The sequence below is a fragment of the Frieseomelitta varia genome, unplaced genomic scaffold, assembly GCF_011392965.1.
Source record: "Frieseomelitta varia isolate USP_RPSP 00005682 unplaced genomic scaffold, Fvar_1.2 scaffold_514, whole genome shotgun sequence".
Classification (NCBI taxonomy): domain Eukaryota; kingdom Metazoa; phylum Arthropoda; class Insecta; order Hymenoptera; family Apidae; genus Frieseomelitta; species Frieseomelitta varia.
In genome coordinates this window covers 405768-428168 of record NW_025110273.1, presented here as the reverse complement: position 1 = coordinate 428168, position 22401 = coordinate 405768, and the positions used below count along the sequence as shown (strand labels likewise).

At 41.2% G+C, this 22401-nt stretch overlaps 2 protein-coding genes across 2 annotated transcripts in view; one reads left to right on the top strand and one right to left on the bottom strand.

The window, feature by feature from the left end:
* Positions 1–205: 205 nt before the first annotated feature.
* Positions 206–4730, bottom strand: LOC122533270 (outer dynein arm-docking complex subunit 3). The gene is made up of 10 exons (XM_043662841.1): positions 4633–4730; positions 3341–3462; positions 3123–3275; positions 2940–3041; positions 2676–2861; positions 2487–2602; positions 2049–2405; positions 1828–1972; positions 670–822; positions 206–554 (listed from the first exon to the last, which is right to left on the bottom strand). The coding sequence occupies exons 1-10, from the start codon at positions 4721–4723 to the stop codon at positions 339–341; spliced, it is 1641 nt and encodes a 546-aa protein (XP_043518776.1). The 5' UTR covers positions 4724–4730; the 3' UTR covers positions 206–338.
* Positions 4731–6024: 1294 nt separating this feature from the next.
* LOC122533264 (neurogenic locus Notch protein) overlaps positions 6025–22401 on the top strand; it is a 261439-nt gene continuing 245062 nt past the window's right edge. The window contains exon 1 of the mRNA XM_043662819.1: positions 6025–6396. Within this exon, the coding sequence (XP_043518754.1) occupies positions 6282–6396 (115 nt within the window). The 5' untranslated portion in view covers positions 6025–6281. The remainder of the gene's footprint in view (positions 6397–22401) is intronic.

Genomic DNA, 22401 nt, shown 5'->3' with positions numbered 1-22401 from the left:
TCGTACGAGTTACATTGTAAAGGTACACTCAGCTTTTTCATCATATTTGTGAAGTTTTCCTCAACCAATCGAAGCATTCGAACAATATTTAATATTTTTGTTAACAATTTCTAGTTAGAGCTTCCAACTTAATTTACAATTCATTTAAAAACATATCTTCTGTACGCGATGGAAGATAGAAATAAATTTAAGGAAAAGTAATAAATAGTTAATGATGAATCAATTTATTAGATAGTGCCTATCATTATATTCGACGTATAACACTGCTATATAAATGATTGCTAGCGTCAAAACAGAAAGACAACATATTCGCAGAGCAAACTTACTAACGAGAAAATTCATCTCTTAAAGGTAAATCCTTTTCGACGACTTTTAATATCGACCAATTGTTGTGCCTGTTTCTTAAGAGTGTTTCTAGTTGGTACATCCTCTTCGTCTTCAGAAGGCATTGTGGCCTGTGTTGCTGATGATGGAAATCGCGGGAAAAGTGGCCCTCCGTTTGTGCGCGCTGCCTTTCCCTCCACTGAGGTAGTCGTAATCGATACTGTTTCCAACTAAATAACGATTCTTTACAATAAAATACTGTTTGTCACGAGTGGTAAATACTATACGAAATAGTCGAGATCTTCTGGGACGTGCATTGTAAGGAATGATGCGTTTGAAATTTACCTTGTCAACCGATATTTCGTCCAGTACTTCCAGATACTTGTCTGGCCCTCCTAAAGTTTCAATGATACTCGTCGCTCTTTCGTTCATTAAATCTATAAGTTGCAAAGGCTGTTGGATTTCTTTTGGATCTTTAGGTAACGTATCCACTACATCCTGAAAATGAGATATGGGAAAAATATTTCCTCAAATTGTGCCTGTCATCGTCTAAAACTGTCCAAAGCAAAAAAGTAGACGGGCAACATATAAAAAGTTGTCACTTTGTTTGAGAGACGATTAACTTTCAAAATCCTTTAAACGAAACGTTGAATTTCAAGAGAAGATTGTTTTTCTAACATTTGAAATTCTTTTCTCTTTTCGAGGTTCCGGATTTCCCTTCACTCTCAATATTTATACACGCTCAGCAGTGTTGCCGAGGGGGGGAAAAAAAATCGTAGGAGTTAACGACTAAGGGCAATACGTTCCTTGAGATCGATTGAATCAATAATTGATTTTCTCGTGGTTCGACGTGCTACCGAAGTATTTACTTTCGATTAGGTCCGAAGGTGTTAATCACTTGCAGACTTAGGACAGCGGCTTCTTAAGGTGAGAATTACAGGCAGGGATTGTTCACGGAAATTCATTGGTCAACGACTAGTATGTCCGGGGGTGTTAAATCTTCGGAGAGACAATATAATGGCTATGAAAACTCGAAGCGGTTCCATTGCGGTAACCACCATTGAGTGGTGGCTTCACTAATTTAATTATTGAAGATATAAATATACATGGTATTTCCATTTTAACATGTCTGCTTACAGAATGTTCGATTCCGTCGATGTGCTAACTCATCGAGATACCTTTTCCGTTTAACCAACAGAGATACGTTAATTGAAAATCTTTCTTTACAACGAAAGCGAAAGGTGATTAATTATTGGCAACGCAAATGCAAAAGCAATACCCTTTTCTTGCTGAGCTGCACTTTCCTCGTTTTAACTTTTAACCAGAGTCGTAAGTTACACACCGAAATCGATCATTCTAGTCCCTAATAAGAATAATTATCCATTTTAAAAATCCACTTTAAAACAAATCATTCCGAAGCAAAAATTTTTAGAGATTAAATCTGTATGTATTTATCAAATTTTTCTTATAAAAATAAGTGAACGAACTTAAGGAATTACCTACCCGAAATTTGTTGCACACATTCCACAGTGTCGTGGTAATTTCCTGCAAAAGTTCTTCCACCTTTTGTCTCTTCGTATCTGCTTTCAATTGGCGCGATCGATGTCGTTCGATAAGCTGGTTTAGTTTCTCCGTTTCTTCCGCGTTTCTAACATACGTGATCTCTGATCGATAGGACGCACAGGATACCCTTGGCGAATATATAAAAGGAGATGGAAACTCACTGTTCCGCGTCCTTCGTTTCCGAGAACTTTCTGGTCTCCATCTCGTCGATCAGCTGCAGCCTCTGCTTTTCTAACGCCATTTTCTCTTGCTCCGTGGCCACCCGCATTTTCTGCAGATTATCCTTAGTCGCTCGCTGACCCAGAAACCGGTTCAGAACGTCCTCGGACCTGGACACTCCGGTGGCACTGCGAAGCTTGGCGAACGTTTCTTCCAGTCGTGTCACCTCGTCGTTGCTAATGTCCTCCGTGACTTGTACGTGACCCTTTCCACGTGTGTCAAAATCGTCTCTCGGACGCGATTGGAATATCATTTTCTCCAAACGCTCCAGTTCCATTTTTCTCTCTAACACGCGTTGCCTGGTTGCAGTTCAGAGATTTCAGTTTAATTTTACTCCACAGCTCAAGCAGATTTGGTGTAGAACGTTCGTTGATTCGTACCTATACTCTTCGAGAACCGCATAGCGTTCCCTACTGCAGTTCGTAACTTCAATTTCTTCTTTTATCAACGTTTCCTGCATATGATCTTTCAACGCAATAGCTTCTTCTTTCACGCTCTATGCACAAACAATGCGTAATTAGATTCAGTTCGTGCGAAACATCAATTTGACAATTAAAATCACGACTTGCCTGAAGACGTTTTATCTCGCTCTCCTGCTCCTTTATTTCGTCTTCCAGATTTTTTAACGAAGATACGTAGAGCACAGATCTTTGTTTCAAATCGGAGCACATCGATCGGTATTTCATTCGCGCTATGTTCGCTTTGATCTGCATCATCCTGATGTGTTCCAAAAGTACTTCCAGTTTAACAATTTTCTGTGAGAACAGAAACGAGAGAACGGATATATATGCGCGAACATCTGTAACAATGTTTATCTCATTGTTCTAACTCACGTTTCGCGATGGATTCTCCGTCTTCCTCTTAAATATCTTCTGCATCTTATTGTTCATTAATTTACCATATTCATCCAGCAACGAGTGTAGTTTCTGCTGTCGCTAAGAAATATTTACGCTTGCATGGACGTAACGTACATTCGCGCGAGATAATGTTTATGAGATCGATATCGCGTCGCTCACCTTCTTACGCTGGTACTTAATTAGATCATGCTTCTTTCTTAAGCGTACATTGTCCTCTTGCATTTTGTTGATCGCCTCTCCTAAATTGCGTTTTTTCTCACGAGCCGAAGATTTGCGGCTCATGCGAATTTTACTCTCCGACTTCCCCTCATTCTGAAATGTGAGACATTTCTTACTCGATCAACCTTCTTTTTCTGATCGTCGTATTTCATAATTACGTTCTGCACGTTCGCGTATTCCATGTAGAGTTCCTTGATGCTCTGCTTGAGAGCCGCGATTTTCTTCGCGTACTCGTGCTTCTTGGCTTCGTATTCCTCGAAATTCGCTTTTCTTTGTCCTTCTGCGAACATAAGTCATGTGCTTGTTAGCAACACATGTTGTTTTGAATCAGGATGAAACTTTGTTTGTTAATATGGTTTGAATAACTCTTTACTTCGATGCAAATACGTTTGCAATGAATTATTCCTTGCAAAATAAATTCTTACGCTTTCTATATTTTTTACGGAATTTATTTATTTTTTTTTTAAATAGGTTCAGAGACAACGGAACAATAATTAAGCTGTGAAACGAGACAAAACCGTTTCTATAATAATAGCCGAAGGATAGAACAAACGCAAGTCGTGACCAAACTGATACTGATGATGGATCGAGCTACGATGCATGAACATAGTTTAAACAAACTAAATTGCCCAAATTACTTAAATCACGATGTCACGATTTTCTTCAAACGAGACTTTATTTAAGGAAAATATCAAATTATTTACTATCATTTTAAGCGACTGCTGGGAAGAATGTATGGAGACAATAATCGTGGTAATTCTTGAATCATGAAAATGATAATGACAGGATGACAACTTATTTACCTTACCTAGGTAATGCTTCTATTAAGCAATTTAACTATTATCAATATGATAACTATTTATCAATACGATTTGACATCTCAAAAATTTGCATTTTCTATATTTTAATTTCTACGATATTAACGATTTCGTTCGCAATGTCTAAAAAATTATTTACCATTCGAAATTATATATTTAATATTCAGTATGAATATTCAATACAAATTAAGAATGATCAACGTCAACAACAACTGTATTACATTACATTACATTTTATGCAAATGCTTGGGTCTGCGAACTGGAATGATACTTGCCACTTTTGCGTTTAATAGAAACGCTCACTGAAATATTCACGTTATAATTAACATTTTGATAGCAGCAGGTCGATACGCCAGTAGAAGTTTTCTTTTCCTTTTTTCCAGGGAGCCACTTATGTATGTGACACGAACGTTTCTTTCTGAACTTCTAGTCTTTCCGGTTAAACGTGTTCTTATGTATCTCTGTGCATGCAATCAAAGGAACTTGCTTGGGAAATAAACATTAGCGAATTGTTTTCTTTTTTCAAATGTTACGCGAGCGCAGCAAATACCACATACGAATATTAAACCAGATTAAGCAAACGGATTCGTAACTTCACTATCTCTCGCAGTCTTGTTAATTTCTAAATTTACCTGATAGCTGGATCTTTTTCTTGATCTCTGCAATCTTTTTATTCAAATCGTTCAATTTGTTTTCTACAATGGGTGCTAACGGATCAGACATGATTGCGCACGAGAGACTTACGCTAACTAATCTTCTATTTATCGACTCAATAATACTTGGCGTTCCCTTGGTAACGACAATACGTGCAAGATCTTAATCTTTTAAAGGTATAGCCAAACGAATTGTAATATTTTATCTCGTATTCTATCATGAAACGTTTCAAGAACAGTGTCCACGATTAGCGTCACAATAACGCGCGAGCAAACGAACATGCTTATTGTTCTTGATGGCGTAACATCTTGCGCGACAATGCATCGCTCGCAGATGTTTGTGGTTCGATGATAGGGTTAATCGTTCCATTAATAAAAACGAATGACCGTCGTGTATTTTACAATTTCGTGCGTGTATCTCGCGTGCCACGGGGAACACAAAGGGGAGAGCAATTCGTAAGGCTTCGTCTGTTGAATGGGCCTAAGGAGAGGGCACCGAATTATAATTCCGCATTTGTATTCGTTAAGGCAGCAGCAGCAGCAGCAGCAGCAGCAGCAGTAACAACAGCAACAACAGCGCTTGGCGGCGGCCACGCTGGCGATGAATTTCGCGTTACACGCAATCAACCGCTGGAAGGTTAATTAATGATCAGACATGCTTGGCCAGTGCTCGACTCACTGAGTCCTCATACAGATCGCTGTCTTGGCACTTTATAACTGACCACGTTCGTTGCGTTCCGCTTGCCGTTTGAATTCTAGAGAAGCATCACGCGCCAAGCTGTTAGATTTCAATCCGGTCATGGAATCAGGGATTCCATTCACATTTATGCGACTCGAATTCGTAAAGCTGAGTTTAAAGGCGAGTTTGAAGGAAAAGAGAAAACGCAAAGAAAGTAGCGTTACGCGTGAAGATTAATTTAATGACGAGCAGCGAAGAGATGAAATTAATCACACATACCTCTCTTCTGCAAAACAAAACAATTAAAAATACATTAATTAGAAAATATAGTTGCTACTACAATAGTACGATACATCAAGTGAAATAATTTCATTTTCTTAAATACATACAACAACGTTATTTCAACGCAAAATAACTTTATAAAATTGGTTTTCGTTTTTAATGTACGTGTCAAGTGACGTTGTAATTTTAGTACAAATTTCATATTTCGTACCTCTGATTCGCAAAAAGAAAAAAAAAAATTCGAACCGAACATAAAATAATTTCTCATGTAGCCGAGTATAATAAATGCACGCTACGGCCCAATTCCGTTCTAGCCGAGTTTCTATTGGCTCGCACGGTCAGCCATCCCATGGCGGCGTAGTGATACAGCCGTTGGAGGCAGGTGCGCGCGCATTGGGGAACTACTTTCAGCGCGTTAAGCGAACAATAGGGAAACCAGAAGTGTTTCGGACGCGGTCGTGTTCGTATAGTGTTGCCGTATACTTTTTTCCCCCGTATTGCCTCGCGTGAACGTGTATACATTTTTGTTGGACGTATCGGAGGTGACATAGATTCCGGACGATGTGCGTGGTCAAGTGACGGTACGCGGATTTTACACTGAAGTGCGCCGAAGTGTTGGTTCTCTGTAGTGTGTGCGCCCGGGTCCCGATGAGTGTGTGTCTACCCGATGTGTGTGGATAAAATTCACGGCGTCATGCTGCCACGACGAAAATTGGATTACGCAGCGATGGCGTGTTTTCTCCTGCCTCTGTTTATGCTCGTCTCGTTCCCTGCGGTGTCCGGTAAGTCTAATTAACGCGCGTTACAACGCGTCGAATTCAGTTCGGAGCCAGTTTAAAGTCATTGTCCGCCACATGTCGCTGCTAGGCAACAAGTCGCGAAACAACGTTGAGCGCCGGCGCGTTGGACGCCTGCACGTTAACTGACATTTTGTACATTTTTCGAACATTCCCTTCACGAACCACGTTAGAGACCATTTGAGGTCAAAGCGTTGAAAGATTAACGAACGAGTTCGTTCGTGCAATTAGTATTCCGAAGCGATGTCGGACATTGCCGTGCTTGCTTTCAATTACTACCTGTCTCAAAAATATTGACCATGTCGGTGGTTGTAGCATTCGTGCCGCCCAACGCGTCTTTATTTCTCCAAACGATTGTTCCTTTTTTTTATATATATTAATTTCTTTTTTTGCCTTTTGCATACGTGTGAAACGTACCAGCATTACGAAAATCAGAGATATAAAAAATAATATCACTTTTAGCTACGAGATAAAATTTTTTTATTCTACTTATGAAAGTTGTATCATTCGGAGAGGAATTACTTTTCGTATTATATTTTTGACGTAAATGTTAGCTTCCTCGAATACACGTGGTTATGTTACTGTCACAGTAGTGCTCAATTTCAATATTGGAGCCGACAAGCTTGCGCCCTAAAGTTGGTAGTCCCTGAGGGACAGGTGCCCAACCCCGCTTTCCAGGAAACGAGCCTTCCTTCCCTCGTGCGCGCGTAAACATCCGAATCAACGTTTCGCGTCCCCGTTTCTTTTCATCTTTTTTCCCTCATGAATAACAGTTTAACTTTTCCCCTGTATACGAAAGATTTTGACTCAAAAATATTTGTTAGTTGTTTCATATTGCTGATTGGTTACAGCCACTAGACTGTGCACATTTATGTAAAAAATTTCGTACTTTGATAAATACACGTGAAGAAAGCCTTGGGGAAAATTTTGTCTTATTCATTTACATTTACATGATTTTTGAACATTTTACATAATTTTCCTTGAAAAGATATAGATAAGTCGTGAATTATTCATAAACAAGAGAATAAATCGTTTTTTACAAAATATGACGTTGATTTTAGATCCTAGGTTAAACGTATTTATACATATTTACTAAAGATTAAAGATTACAACTTTGAATTGACAAAAGGGGTTTAAATCGAATATTGCTTCTTGCAGGATGCGATTTTATCACTTGAAGTGAGTGATAAAATCGCATATAAAAAAAACAGTAAAGCGAGTTTACGACCGTGAATTTTCATTTTCACTTTTTTTATACGCACGAATCTGCGTAGGCTGTGACGTAACACTGTGTCTCAGGTCTCGAGTACTTAGGCGGGAAGAAAGTATGGTCGCCGCGGACCAAAGAAAGTCGGCAAAATCTAACGATACAATACAAAGAGATACAAATACAATTGTTGAACATTGTTGCGTAACAAATTCTATTTTGTTCCTCCCTTAACCTAGATACATAAAGGAAATCATTCTACCAATCGAATATTGTTTCTTTTTTCCTCTTTCACACTGCATTAACATTAATTTTACTTCGAATTTATTGTTTCCTCCGAAATGGGTAAATTTTGAAAGATATTCAGAATTGTTGGCCAATTTATCAAAGGCATTGGCGTCTATTAGGTAAAGGGAGAATAAGAAAAGATTTGATATCAGTGGATTACGTTCTGGAACGTTCTCCGATTGAGCTAGGCTGGCAGTCGCTTCCGAGAGCGAACCGAGGACCTCGCCTCGAGTCTGTTACTTTGCGTTGAGGTATTCTGAATGCGGCATGGCGGCTGTTCTCCAGACGTTCGCCGTTCTTATGTTCTCAGGCTTTCTCTTCTCTCTCTCCTTAGGAAACGATTCGCCCTGGACTTAACGTGCTTTCACACAAAACCACGCGTCGCACATGCGCTGATACAAGTATATATATGTCACGTTCATTTTCACGGAGCGGACTCGTACTCCTGATAGAGTAACATCTCTTTCCTCGTTAGAAATTTGACTCAAATAAAACACATCGTATATAATAGATCGTTGTGGAGATTGACTTTGTACAGGGAATACCGAGAACGAGATGTAATTATTTTGTTTCGAATTTGTAACGTACGAATGTTTGGAATAATTTGTCAGAGAACTGAAACACGCGACTCGAACAAATTAATTTCGCAGCTGCGCAATAATGTAACACGTGTCGTCCCGGTTGTCTAGTCTGAGATCTTCGTTTAATCTTTTCGGCCGAAACAGTCTCGGTGCCAGTATTTTGGTGCTTCTGCATCATGTTGTAGTTACTAGAGATACTCGAAACCGGGCATCGCTTAGAATCCGACGTGCGATCGACCTGTAACCGGTTCCTCGTTCCCTTTCATCGATTCAGGGGGCCACACGAGCCTTCCGTGCACACGTGCACAACACACATGAATGCAACTTGAGAAACGCGTGCACGATGATACCAAAGTCCGCCAACCGGCGGGCTGTTTTCTGCCGTTCACTCGAAGGCAGCACGCTCTCCGAGAAAGGTCACAATTTGACGATCGCCGTGTCTCCAGCCGTACAGCCTGTGTCTGATTTCACTCTCTCGAAAAAATTGCGCGTTAATTTGCTCGCGGTGATTCGGTTTTGGCGCACGGATAATTTACGCGTTTGCGATCGTTTGGTAACGATTTCGCTGGTTGATGAAAACCGGCTCTCGATTCTCGATCAGGTTTTCCACGAGCTATTAAACAGCTCCTCGATAGATGGATACCGATACTTTCCTCCTGTTCACTGATCCTGTTCCGTTTTCTTTTTGGCGAGTCGCGGCAGGATATCGAAGAACGAGAGACGCGAGAGATACCCGGTATCTCGCCGGCATCTGTTAACTAAAAGGGCAAGATCTCTGCCTGTACGCCGCTTGCGCCGACCTGGCCTATACGCCACGCGGACATTTACATTCGTCTTAACCTCTCCGTGTCGTCCCTTTTCTCCCTTGTTGTTGGCGCATAGCGTAAAACCGCATAATTAAGGACCTTGGCTACCGTACGTCTATCCGTTTCTTCCAGTTCTTCCAAGTCCTTTCCTACTGGTTTCTCCTCCTGCCAGTCGTTACGTCGTCCGTTCAGAGATCCGTGCTGCTCCTCAGTATCGTGCAGGGATCGAGGATTGTGCCGTCAGTCAACGGCAGGACAGCCACCAGCCCTTATAAAGCACGAAAGGATCTATCCTGGCAGTATGTAGATTTCTAAGAAGCTCGTCTCTCGCAGGCAGAGAGGAATTTTTCAATGGACAAGACGAACGGAAGGAAGGCGCGTCCGCGGCTTACAGCACGTCTTCGTACGTTCGTGGTCGATTAGACGCGTCTCGTTTTCTTTTCGTAGCCGTTGAATCGGTATCCAAAGAGACAGGACGAATAGCGAGGGATTTCTAGAAGAATTCATATCGTTTCAACGACTCTACAGGATGATCTTGCCGTATTCTTCGCTCGGAGGAATCTTGCGAGGAATCTAACGACGAACGAAAAATTATCCAGCGACTCGGCAACTTTCTCACAACGCGTTGAAACGCACGCACCCTCCAACGAGAGAGATACGCTTTAATTCGCTATCGTTGCCGACGATCGTTCGCGTTCTGCCGACCAGTGATAAAGGCACGCGAAACCTAAAGGCGGGGGGAAAGAAAAAAAAGGTGAGACCGGAGAGAGTGGCGACTGTTTTCGTGGTGAGAAAAGACCACCGCGAAGCAGTTTTCTTGCGGCAGACACGTGGAAACGGTTTCACGCGGGATTCACGTCGGACTCGAATTACCCTAAAGCGATTATTTCCCGCGGCACGAGCACGAACACAGAGATCCCTGTGCTCGTCCCTGTGTCGCGGACGATCCTTGTATTTCCCAAGCAAGAGGAGCAGCGAGCGAGGAGCGTCGCGAAGATACGCGAAAGGCTCGTTCTATCTTGGGTCAATGCGATCGTATCTATTAATCATTCGATTCCTTTTCTCTCTCTCTCTCTCTCTCTCTCTCTCTCTCTCCCCTTTCTCCCCTTCTCCCTCGGTGTACACACCGTGTACACAGTCACTCTTTCGCCTGATAAATGGCAATGAGCGCCACGATAATGCGAATGCTTTACACGAAGCTAATCGCCGACTGACTAATAACTTCTCTCCCGGTGAACGGTCATGGGAACTTGCCGGAATTTTCCTATTTTCCGAAATTCTCGCGTCACCTTCCGAAAGATGTTCACGTCAGATGTTCTTTGTATCGTGACACGTGGAAAATCTGTCGTGGACGAGAAAAGTTCTTAGAAATTCGATCAACGGTACCGTGGCGAGAGAGAGATTCGCAGATAAAACTGGTTAGACATGTGTTATGCAATTAACGTTGCGGAACGTTGGTTTGATTAATTTTTCACGCTCCTCGAAAGTAAGAACCTCTCCTCGTAGACACGGTTGTTGATTCGTATTACATGCTCGCGAGACGGAACAATCGGTAGACACGCTTACGGAGGCTAACGTTCCGTCAAAACGCATCGACTTTAAGTCTATCTTTCCAGCAGCGTGCGTCGGACAACTGAATTTCAGCAAACGTGCGCATCAATTCTCGGTGCGTAACATTGCCAAAAAATCTAAATTGGTCAGCGATCCGAGCAACGTTTCTCTTCTTACACACGCAAGGATTACACGCGGAAGGATTCGACGAAACGACAGAGTCACGGTACGGCGAAGATTTTCTAGAAGTTACGTCGAACCCTTGCAGACCGACGTTCGCGGTCACCGTTCCCGCCAGGTTTACGCGTTTACACGCACAACGAGGAAGAATCCGCGTGACGGCACAGAACCTTTCGCAATTTGTAAGTGAGAAACGGCGTTCTTGCCGAGTCTCAGTTGCGAACCCTGCTTGAACTTCTTCGTGGGTGCATCGAAACGTCGCACGCGCGACTCCTCTGCGCCGTGTGTGCGTGTGTGTGTGTGTCAGTGTACACGTGTTGATATTCGTTTGCGTGCGCGGCTGTCGAGGCTGGCGGACAAGTTATCAACCACCTTCGCTCCCACAAACTGGTCGCCTTGGTGATCTTTGTCGACGATAGCGTACCGTTTCGCGCGTCGTCCCGCGCTTTCACGTCTCTGACTGGCTGTGACTTCGCTCTAATTGGGCCCCATTCGCGAGAATCCAACCTCTGTGCAGTTCCTTCCGTGCTTACTTGGGATGATTATCGAATCATAAATTCGCTTGATGGGTAATAAAACGTTGGAACTTTATTATAGACTTTGTCACAGATTTCGGGAGTGTTCTTTCGCGATTTTCTCTTCTAATTCGTCAAATTACCATCTCTTGGTTGCTGCGTGTTTCTTCGGGAAAGAAACACAATACCTCTCTCTCTCTCTCTCTCTCTCTCTTTTTCGTCGTTTGTAAAAGCTCTGCGAAAACGTGACTTTCGTATTTAACATGTACGTTCGTACGTACAGTTCCATTGTGTAATAGTCCTTGAACCAACATCCACTGGCAGCTGGTCGACGGTCTCCCACGCCCTGCTACCAAACGGCACGAGTCCTTGCAGGATTCCCAGGATTTAGCATGCTCATGTCGAAGCAATTTGCTCGCGATTCTTTTCACCCGCGTGTGATTATCGTTCGAGGAAGCGAACTTCTTCTTCTTCTTGTTCTTCTCTTTTGCGGCGATTTAAGAAAAAAAGGCAAAAAGAAAAGCTTCAGCTCGCCTTTGAACGAAAGAAAGTCCATTGAACTTTGTTTTATGAATCGGTCTTACGTAACTAAGACTCGGTGTACAGCAAGCGAAGAATGTTCTTCGCGTATTTCACTGCTATTTCAGTATTTGTATTATGCAACGAAACCATAGGTCCAATGGAAATGAAAGAGAACGTCATTACATTCGTCATTATCTTTTGTCAAATTTTTGTCCACCTTTGATTTCTTTGAAGTTGTAACTCGAGTAACACGTGTGTATTTGTATGTACATACGTACGTGCATGCATGCGCGCGATTGTCACACATCTGGCGATGAGCTACGTGTGCATCACTTCCTGTTCAGTAACGTTGCGCGCCCGCTGCGACAAAATGTATACTTACGTTTATGCGTGTGAAACTTTTCATTTTTATTTTCATTATTCAAAGCCGCGTCAACCACTTGTGTGGATTATTACTTGGAACTAAATCTCGTAAAGGCTAGACTGTCTCAGAAAGTGTGTTACTTTTAGGACCGATTCTTTATTCTTTATTCTTTATTCTTTGTCATTCAAAGAAGTATTCGCGTTCAGTTGATGTCTAGTCACTGTGTATTTTTTTTTTTTTTTTTTTTGGACAATAACTGTCGATTGAACTTTGGACAAATCACAAATTGGTCAATCTTCTTTGTCGAGGAGATACTGGTGGATGAGCTTTGTATTTTTCTAGTCCTACGATCCTTGAGACTACAACTCGTGTCCCGGTAGAAACAATTATCTTCTTAAAAAATTCATTTTCGATTTTTTGTTAGCCACTCTCCTTTGATTTTCTGTTTTAAGCTGGAAAGCATAGATTCCGAGAACAAGCTGTAATGAGCTAGCCTAACTTTATTCGGCTTTTTCATTTTCGATTATGGGACAACGTGGGAGGTTACACTGATCGTATTATTCCTTTCGATTGATTTGACCTAGAGTATTTGACAATTTTGAATAAATGGATATCCACTAGTCTGGATCGATGTAACAGAAGAATTTATACAATCACTGAGGATGAACTTTATTGTGACGACACAGAAAATCCCGCAAAATGTTTCAGACAGTTCTTCCGTGTTTCTTTCTCATTGTCAGTAATAATTATCACGTACGACACTTATTAGTCGGCGCAGCCGCTCGTGAAAGGACCAACGAGTGATCGCGACAAAATCGTCGAGTTGAGTTTGTCGCTATAGTCACGTTTTCACGTTACTATCACATTTCGTTCAATTCGCCTTTCCGTTCTCTCTGTTCACCGCGCTTGAGAGCTGCGCGAATGGGTAACCTTTGGATTCGCGTATCGACGATCGTACGTGTAATCACGTCGATGGGAGCACGTTACGCCGTTTGATCGCAATAGTGGTTGCTAACGCGTCGAACCGTGTAAAAGTATTCTCGGCTATGCGCGCATAGCGCACGAACGATTCACAGCGGAGATAAATTGCCCCCTAAACGGCCAAGATAGTGAAATTATCTTGTTACCGACTTTTACGTACGAAAATTTCAATTGCAGTTGGAATTGTACAAGTTTCCTCTTCTTCATAGGTCATCGTGATTTGAAATTAATTTTAAAAGGGCGGAACGACGTTATTCGATGACCGTTGTAGTTTGCGATTTTCTTTCAACCGCTGCTTTCCTTACGTACGTATAGTTCAAACTGTATTACCTTTTTATCGCGTTGAATTTTCTAACTTCCACGTACGTGCCAAGTATTTTTTCACAACTTTGGCAAGCTGACTACAGGAATTAGCATTACCGCGCCAACTGGTTTTCGTGAAATTTACATTCCGTAAAACGCTCCTTCGATCCTTGTAGGCCGATCTTCGAAAAGTCCATGCCCACATTTACCAGGCATTGTGTACTCGTCGATTAGAGCGGTTCCTCGATTGCTCGAAAGACGATGTCTCATCAATTAGCACGTTGTACGTTCGCTTCGGCTCCAAATCCGATTGGTTGATTTTCTTTTTTTTTAAATGGTCCGAGAATGGACCCGCCATCTTGTCTTTGCCTCAAAGTTTTCAGATTCATATGAAATTCAGTTATTCAGGAGGAAATAAATTAATTATAAATTAATAATCTAATTACGACTAGACATCTCTCGTGCCATTAAACGCTAAAACCAACGAGATTATCGAACCAAGTTTCTACTGAGTAGTCCGAGGCAGTCGTACACGATGTTGTACACGTTCGTGTTCGAGTTTTACCCTCCTTTCGAATCCCTGTTTGTCCATTTCGAGCTTACCGGTACCTTTGTACCATTATCGATTGCCAGGTGCGTCTCTGATAGGTCCCCGAGCGTGACGGAACGCATACGAAAAAAGGGTGGAAGCTTGTTTTCAGGGTGAGTAGTACGTCCAAGAAGGTTTGCAAACGTTCCTTTTTTTTTTTTTTTTATTAGAGTTAAAATATATTTTTGCGAGAAAGGAGAGATCAACGATGGAAATCTGAGGGGAAAAGAAATAACTTGAATCGCATCCTGTACGTTCGGTGCTTGTTAATTATTTTCGGTCGTTAAATTTTAGCTTGATGCTACGTGCGTACGTGTTGTGTTAAACTCATTAAACTCATTTCGAAAATAAAGATATTACGTTGCAAGCATGAAACAAAATTAAGAACGTGTTTAAGGGTAGCGCGGCAATTAATAGCGTTGCGAGATCCCGTTTCATTTTACATTCCCAATAACATTCTTCCGTTCCTCGGCGAAGAGGAAATTGAAAAATATAATTATCCATCGCGGTTCTTATCCATCGAGGGAAAAGTTTTTGGATTCCTCTGCTATACAGATTCCTCGGAGTTCCTAAGAGAGATTTAAATAGTGCATCTTTTCTTTTTTCTTTTTTTTTTTTATTGTCGGATACAAGATGCGGGCTACGCCACGTTTTCATACGTCAGTGTTTCAGTGCATACCTACCTGCGCTTGTATTTCAACCGAGAATTCCTACGGTGCGTTTATTTCTCACCGTTTCTGTTTTATCATCGAACCCCTGCATCCTGTTTTAACGCGATGCGAACGCCGTTTTCTTTATGCCAATATGGATCGTGGTTTTTTCACACACACACACACACACACACACACACACAGTGACCTTACTGCCACTTCCCTTTCGTGAAAGAAACGAACATTCTTCGTGAATGGAAAGAAAAAAAAAAAAGAAAAGGAAAACACGTAGAAAATTATTGTTTTACACATTTACACAAGTCCGTCGTAGTCTTCGCTTCGAAATGAAATCAATGTTCTCGCCATCGCGTAAATTTAAATCGCGTACATAATGTATTTTTGTCCAAACAGTGTCGAAGGAAGAGATTACAAATTCATTCGATGGGGCAGCGAAGAGAAATCAGTACGTATTTAGATCTCGCCAGTTCGGAGACCGATCGAGGCGTTTTTCTCCGCTTCTTGCCCTCGTTATTTCGATAATTTGTCCCCTTCTCGTTGTTCTCTCCAATCATTCTGCCTGCCTGTACGGACGTATATGGCCATCGACGAATTATTACGGCGATGCTCGCGACTTTCCGACTGTCCGAATGGGTGACTGGCGCTCTCTGGCCGCGCCAGACGATGCTCTACAAAAACGAAGTCGACTTCCATCGGGCAGGGAATACCTCGGACACGGCAGGTGCGAGATGCGAAGGTAGTCAACAACGTTTTCACCGTGACTCGTTCCTTCGGACAACGCGCGAGAAGATAGAGAGACTGGCAGCGCGGGATTTAACTCGTCGACATTGCATTAGACTTCGATGTATTGTCGTCGTGACGTGAAATTTTATTTACACGAAAAAATATCGATATCGTTCGTCGCAGCGAAACGTTTCGATCAATCGATTAAACGTTACGCTTATTTGGTATTATCAACGTATCACGATACGCCAGAGCTCTCGTTTCATTCATTTCTCACACGTGCCCTTCGTATAAAAGCTACATCGATTCGAGTAACTGTTATTAAGAACACGAGTGCTCTCGTGAAACGTTAGCGTTTGACAATTTGAGAAAGCAATCGGAGCAGAGGACACGACTCGTGCCAGACACGATTGCCACCGTGCCGGGTTCAATCGAACCCTGAAACGCGAATCCCTTCAGTGAAACTCACTTCCAACACGGTTGGACGATCTCCGTAAATTGTTTTTCCTCTCGAGACAAAGTTCGTCTCAATTTTCACTTTTGCAAGAATAAACAGTTATATCAACGATGAAGCGGTTCCCGAGGAGGTGCGCAACCATCGGTACCGTTCCATCTCTCGCGTTAATAAACGTCTCTCGTTGAAAGTCGAGGCGATGTCGAAGGGAAATTCGCTGGATAATAGCTTGCAACTCGTGGCTCGGTCCTTGCTCTTTCTCTCGTGTCGGTGCAATTGCTCGCTGTCTTCATTCACGTGTACATGGACATTTGTATCGTACGGCTCTCGGCGTTGGCCGCGGCGAAAAGACCGGTCACGAAAGAATCGGTCGTGCGTTGGTATTTGGGGTCAACGAGACGGCGGATCGACGGCGGGAGAGAAAGAAATGGAAAGGACGAAGACGGGAAGAAGAGATGCACACGATGATCCGAGTGTACACACGTATTATCCGATGCACGTATAGGTGTGTGTATTGATCCTTGAACCATCTCTATCTGAGATCAACGTGTTTGTGCCAATACCTTTCTCTCGCGTTTCTTTTTTCTCTCCTTCCTCTCACAGGAAGAGTACACACGGTGTGTCTTCTTCTTCTTCTCTCTCTTTCTGCTCGATCTCGAAGAGCACCTCCCCGTGATAATAATTATCCGTTCGAATCTTTTATTGCGGCCAGAGTCACGATGCTTCTTCTTCTTCTTCTTCTTCTTCTTCTTGCCTCTTCCCTCTGCGTTCGAGATTAAGTGTCAAGAAATATTTGCCATCAATTATCCTCCTCTCTTTCTTCGCTCGTCCCCTTTCCCTTAAGAAGCGCCCGCTTACTGATTGCCTTCTGATCGATCAGGCATCTTTTAATTTGTTCGTCTTTTAATTTTCAATTGAACGCCGATGTTGCCCGCTCTTTTGTTGGCCAACGATACGTTGAACGAATTAAAAACTCTTACTTTGTACAATGATATTGATGACAGATATGTCGCATGATCCCCCGTTTACTAGACGAATTCTTCGAATTGATCTCAGATTTATCGCGATACTCTCTTGGATCGATCTCATCGTGTGTTGCTCGCACGTACGAATGTAGACACGTTCGTGTGCATGTGCCAGTACATTATATACGTACTTATTCATAACGCGCGCCGACTCAAACCCGGCATCGACTTTATTATCGCGAAGCAAGAACACCACCAGCACTTATACTAAGTATAATGGCTGCGAGGCTATCCTATACACCAGCATAGAAGAACCTAGACCCGTGATATTCACTTCTCCTTCGAACTTGCGCTCCTCATTCACGGTCAACGACTATACGGCAAATGATGATGATTTGCTATATTCAGAGTTTCTTTCTCGCCTATGGTTGCCCTAAGAACCGGGCAATCGCAGACTCGTAAATTGCGTTACGCCGACGATCTTTTTTGCCGCCGATCTTTTTTATCGGCCGGGATTTATTAGCGAATCGAGGGATAGCGCTGCGACCCGTGATACAGCTTATTTAAAATTTCACCTCTAAAATTGGTCCGTGTAGTTTGCCGCGGGTTTGATTAATGATGCCCTCTGCGCGGCTGACTGTATCGGCCAGACGGATGTTTGTCAATGATAATAAATGGAAAATGGAGATTTCGACGTCGATCGATCGACTCGATTCGGGATTCGATGGCGATAATTAGAATCGGCAAGCCGTCCACTCTTGCGAAAAATTTATTGCGCGTTTTCTTGGTTTTTTTAACGTTGTAATACCGCAGCTTGAGCTCAATATCTTTTATAATTTGTATCGAACGAATTTTTTCTTTATTTCTTTCTTTTTTTTTTTTTTTTTTTTTTTTTTTTTTTTTTTTTTTTTGAGATTTTAGTAGTTAATAAGGAAGCTATTTAACTTTTCATTTCAATGGAAACTCTCATGTTTCTTTTAGTTGTAATCAAACATTTTAATTCCAAGCTCATTCCTTTTTCGATTATTCGAGAAAAGGTGCTATTTTGCAATTGTACGCCACGGCGACGAAAGATTCGGAAATTATACGACGTATTTCGGCTAAAAAAAACTGTCTATCACTCTTTCTTTTCTCCTCGAGTTTTAAAAATTTAAAATAGCTCCGTTCAAACAGCTATAAAATATCGTTATCCTTGATGGAAATTCCATTATCAGACATACTGAGGAGTAAATGAAAACAGTTATCGGCGAAGAAACCGATTAATTTAATAATAATAGTTCTTTTTATTGTACATTCAACGTGCTCAAATGATTGTCTCGATACGAGGATAACGATTTCTTTAATCAGCTTATCAATAACGCCACGAGTACGAAAGTGATTGTAAGTAAGACTTATCACATTACCTGCATAATCACGTTTGAGACTTGTGAGTGACGATTTCTGAGCATAAGTGGAAAGTTGCTATTACCTCACCGTGTTACATCGCGATCATTTCAGAGAAAGGACGAGACAATTAATGAACCGAAAACAAATAATTTTACGTGTGCACGTGTGACTACGAATGCGGCCGATGGAAAATTGCCGTGCTCTATTTTAATTGCGCCTCGTAAATCAACTCTCGCGCTCTACTGCGGATCGTCATCGGGAATTAGCCTTTCAGAGTATTGTTTAATCTTCTTTAGGTACAAACTTTCTCTCCGTTGTGTTTCTATTTATTAGCAGCTCGCGTGCTCGTTTCGTTTTAAAATAATTGTGTTCTTTACTTAACTTAAAATTCCATTCCATTTATTATTATTATTATTATTTTTTAAATCATTCTGAAATGCTTGAAGTTTTTTGATAAAACTCGAGTGAAGTATTTATACATAAAATTTATGTATAATAATTAATTTGTATATAATTTATGATAGAAATATCAATGAAAGATGTCTATACAATTGAAAACTATACCGTGTAGTAATAACCAGAGACCGAATCGGTATTACGGATACTGGTAAAATACCGGTATTTTTAGGTTACTATTCCATTACGTTTGATGAAACCGAAATGGAGCGAATACCGGTACGATGCTATCAAAACGATGATAGACCGGTAGATATGTTTCGGTATAATACTGGTAAATAAAATATTAATATATTAGAAAAAGGAAAAGGAGACAATGATTAAATGTTTTCATAAAGCTACCGATAGTAAATTTGATGACGCTTATATCCTTTGTTATTTTTAATACTAATTCATCGTTGTATCTCCATACAATATCAGCCACGATACTCTTACTTAATTTTAAAAGATGACCGATCTCTCGACACGTTTTTCTTTTTTCTCGGTGAAAAATGACTAATTGTCGAACGTCGATAAATCGAAAGAGGAGTTAAAACAACGATTAATCGTAAAATGGAAGAATATTACGCTAAATTACTTAAAAAAAAAAATTACTGGAAACATGCCTAAGCGCCTGCGATATATTATTGAAGTTAAGGGCTACCTAACAAAATATTAATTATCGTTTATGTTAACAATTTTCAGGTTCAAATATTGTAGTTCTTCAAATGTCCGAATATTTTTGCCACGCTACATTTCGACATAGTTTAGTTTATTGTTTGATATTAAGAAAAGTATGTGCAATAAATAAATAAAATTTATGTTACGATAAACTATAATAAATGTTCTACTATTATTATTAAAAAATTAATTCAAATTTACTATTATAAACAATCGAAATCTACAACATTCAATATTTTGAAAAGCATGACGTCCGAATATTAATAAGAGTCATTGTACGTAGAAAATGAAAAATCTGTTTTCGTCAGTAAAGCGGTACCATGCCGGTATATATTTCGATATTTTTATCATTGTGGACATCAGATACCGATAAAATACGTATGAAAATACCGGTATAATCGTCTTATACCGATTTCCCAAATAGCGGTTATATTACTATAATATGGGAGCAAATACCGGTATATTATTTAAACCTCGCAATATTTCGGTTTCAGTCTCTGGGTATAATACCTAAACCTCAAAATATTTCGGTTTTCAGTCTCTGGTAATAACGTCGGTTGAGAAACACTGTTGTGCGTTGGTATTTAATAGGTAGGGCGGTATGAGGGCTGTTACGCAGGCAAGCTCCCCTAGTTTCCGGTGTCAGTGATGCACTCTAGCCTCTGTGCCGCGGTTCCTTTCTAGCCTCCGCACGCGTACAGCGAGCGACACACGTTTGAAACGCGCACATCCTCGCGCGTTTGTTCGTTTGCTCTCTTTCGTACAGTCGAAAGGCGTCCTTTCCTGTCGTCGTTTGCAGGAACGTGACGCACAGATAACCGGCGACAATATTTGACAGGAACATTTACGAACGTATTCACACGTCGTCTATTTGTATGTAACTTCGTGTTTCGGTTCCTAAGAAATTTCCCCGGATGTGGGCGAGATCTACGGCTACGGGCGACAGCGAAATGCAAACGCTTGCAAAATCGAGCAGGCCTCGGGAATACAGTATTTATAATCTCGTTTACTTGTATCCTATCCGATTACGTTTCGAGATTTCCTCCGGTTCCACGCCGGCATTTTTACGAGGAGAGATCTGGAAAAAAAAATTCATCAATCTCGGCTCACGGAGAGGGATGAGAACTGTAGCAAACGAAGGAGCAGAGGGATCCTCCGCGTGGAGGACAGTAGCACGATCCTTAAAGAGATAAGGTTCGCGAAGATGAAATCGGATAACCTACCTTCCCTTTTACGAACTTCTTCTCACCAACAACAGGCCAAACGAATTTCAAGCGAAGGGGGTGCACCCATTGTGCATCGCCGGGCATATCCTGCTTGAGATACATTACCTGACATTCTGTCTTCCTGCCCGTAAGGTTAGAGTGCAGCAGCCACAGGCTCGAAGCTATGCTTCAGCGACGAGAATTTTCGTAATATTTCGTAATTCTTCGTAATATTTTCACCATCTCGAAAGCTCGTTTTTTTTTTTTTTTTTTTTTTACAATTTATGAATTATTCTCCGATTCGAGGTTTCATCAATGCCTTTTGCACTCGATTGCTGAAGAGATGTCGTAGTTTAAATCTAGCCAACAGCTCGAACTTCCTCTTTTTACAATTATAATGAATATAAATATGTACATTTGGTGTTGCATGCGACATTTTTATAATAGTATGTTATGATAACGATGTAAAAAGAAGAAATTTCCGAAGGCACCCAATAATTCACACAATTTGGAATACAAATTCACACAAACTAGATTTCTTATTGCTTCTAACGAAATTTAAAATAAAAGACAGTGGAGGATGTTATTTTTCCAGAGATTGAAACTAATTTTCCATGTTATCTGAAACTAAAACTTGTATGTTACATACTTGTTCTAGCAAACCTGCAATGCACGTTGATGATTGTTTTAAAAAAATATATTAGAAATACACATATCTCCAACATTATATCATTTTATTTGAAGTGATGACGCTTCATAAACGCTGAATAAATTGTCGGCAGACGATAGATACGAAAATAGTTTGTCGAGGGCAAAGGGTTAAAATTTACGTGAAAAATATAAATTTCCTCGATCGTTAGAACGTGCCAGTCCTAATTCCAGGGGAAGAGTTCCCATTTCCAGGTGAAGAGGACACGTTCTCGGGTTGCGTGGCTTTGAAAATAAAGCGTACGGTATCGTTGAGCGGGTAATCTCCGGGCATAGTCGAAGCTGAGGTTACGCTTGCATAATAGCACGTCGGTAGATCGTTACGAACGAAATGGTCAGAGCCATGTCATCCTCTCTACGGTTCATGTCACTTCGCTACGTGACCGGAATTTTCAAGCGGCTCGGCGGACGCTCGATGAACTGCGTCCAGCGTAGTATCGGGTTCTATCAGTCGTTTCAAAAATGCTAAGCTTCTTCCTCGTCCTCGCCGCGTGGTCGAGGCGGTCTTCGGCTCCTTTTCCGGGTCGTCGGGGGTTAAATTTACGGGCGCAGCAAAACACGAGGATAACGAAACGACATTGTTCGTAATTTTAAGAAAGAATAATTGCGAGTAGTAACTGTGCACGATAAGACACAGACACGTTTCACACATTCCCTACCAAAGTTTACGAAATTACTTTTCACCCAGTTGAGCAATACTTATTTATGTAACGTTTAAACTTGGAGCAATTTGCATTCGTTTCGCGAACACAACTTCCATGTACGTATATTACCTACATGATTTCAAAAGTGCGGATAGATTTCTTGGAAGTTTGACATTATCTTTATAAATTATAAATTGTCAAATATCCTTTCTTTCTTTTTTTTTTTTTTTTTTT

Excerpts from the sequence above, each read along its gene's own strand:
- LOC122533270 (XM_043662841.1), bottom strand. The coding sequence starts at position 4,723 with ATGTCTGATCCGTTAGCACCCATTGTAGAAAACAAATTGAACGATTTG. Across the intron at positions 3,463-4,632 it reads GAAAAAGATCCAGCTATCAG|AAGGACAAAGAAAAGCGAAT; the intron begins GTAAATTTAGAA and ends TTATGTTCGCAG. Across the intron at positions 2,406-2,486 it reads GCGGTTCTCGAAGAGTATAG|GCAACGCGTGTTAGAGAGAA; the intron begins GTACGAATCAAC and ends AACTGCAACCAG.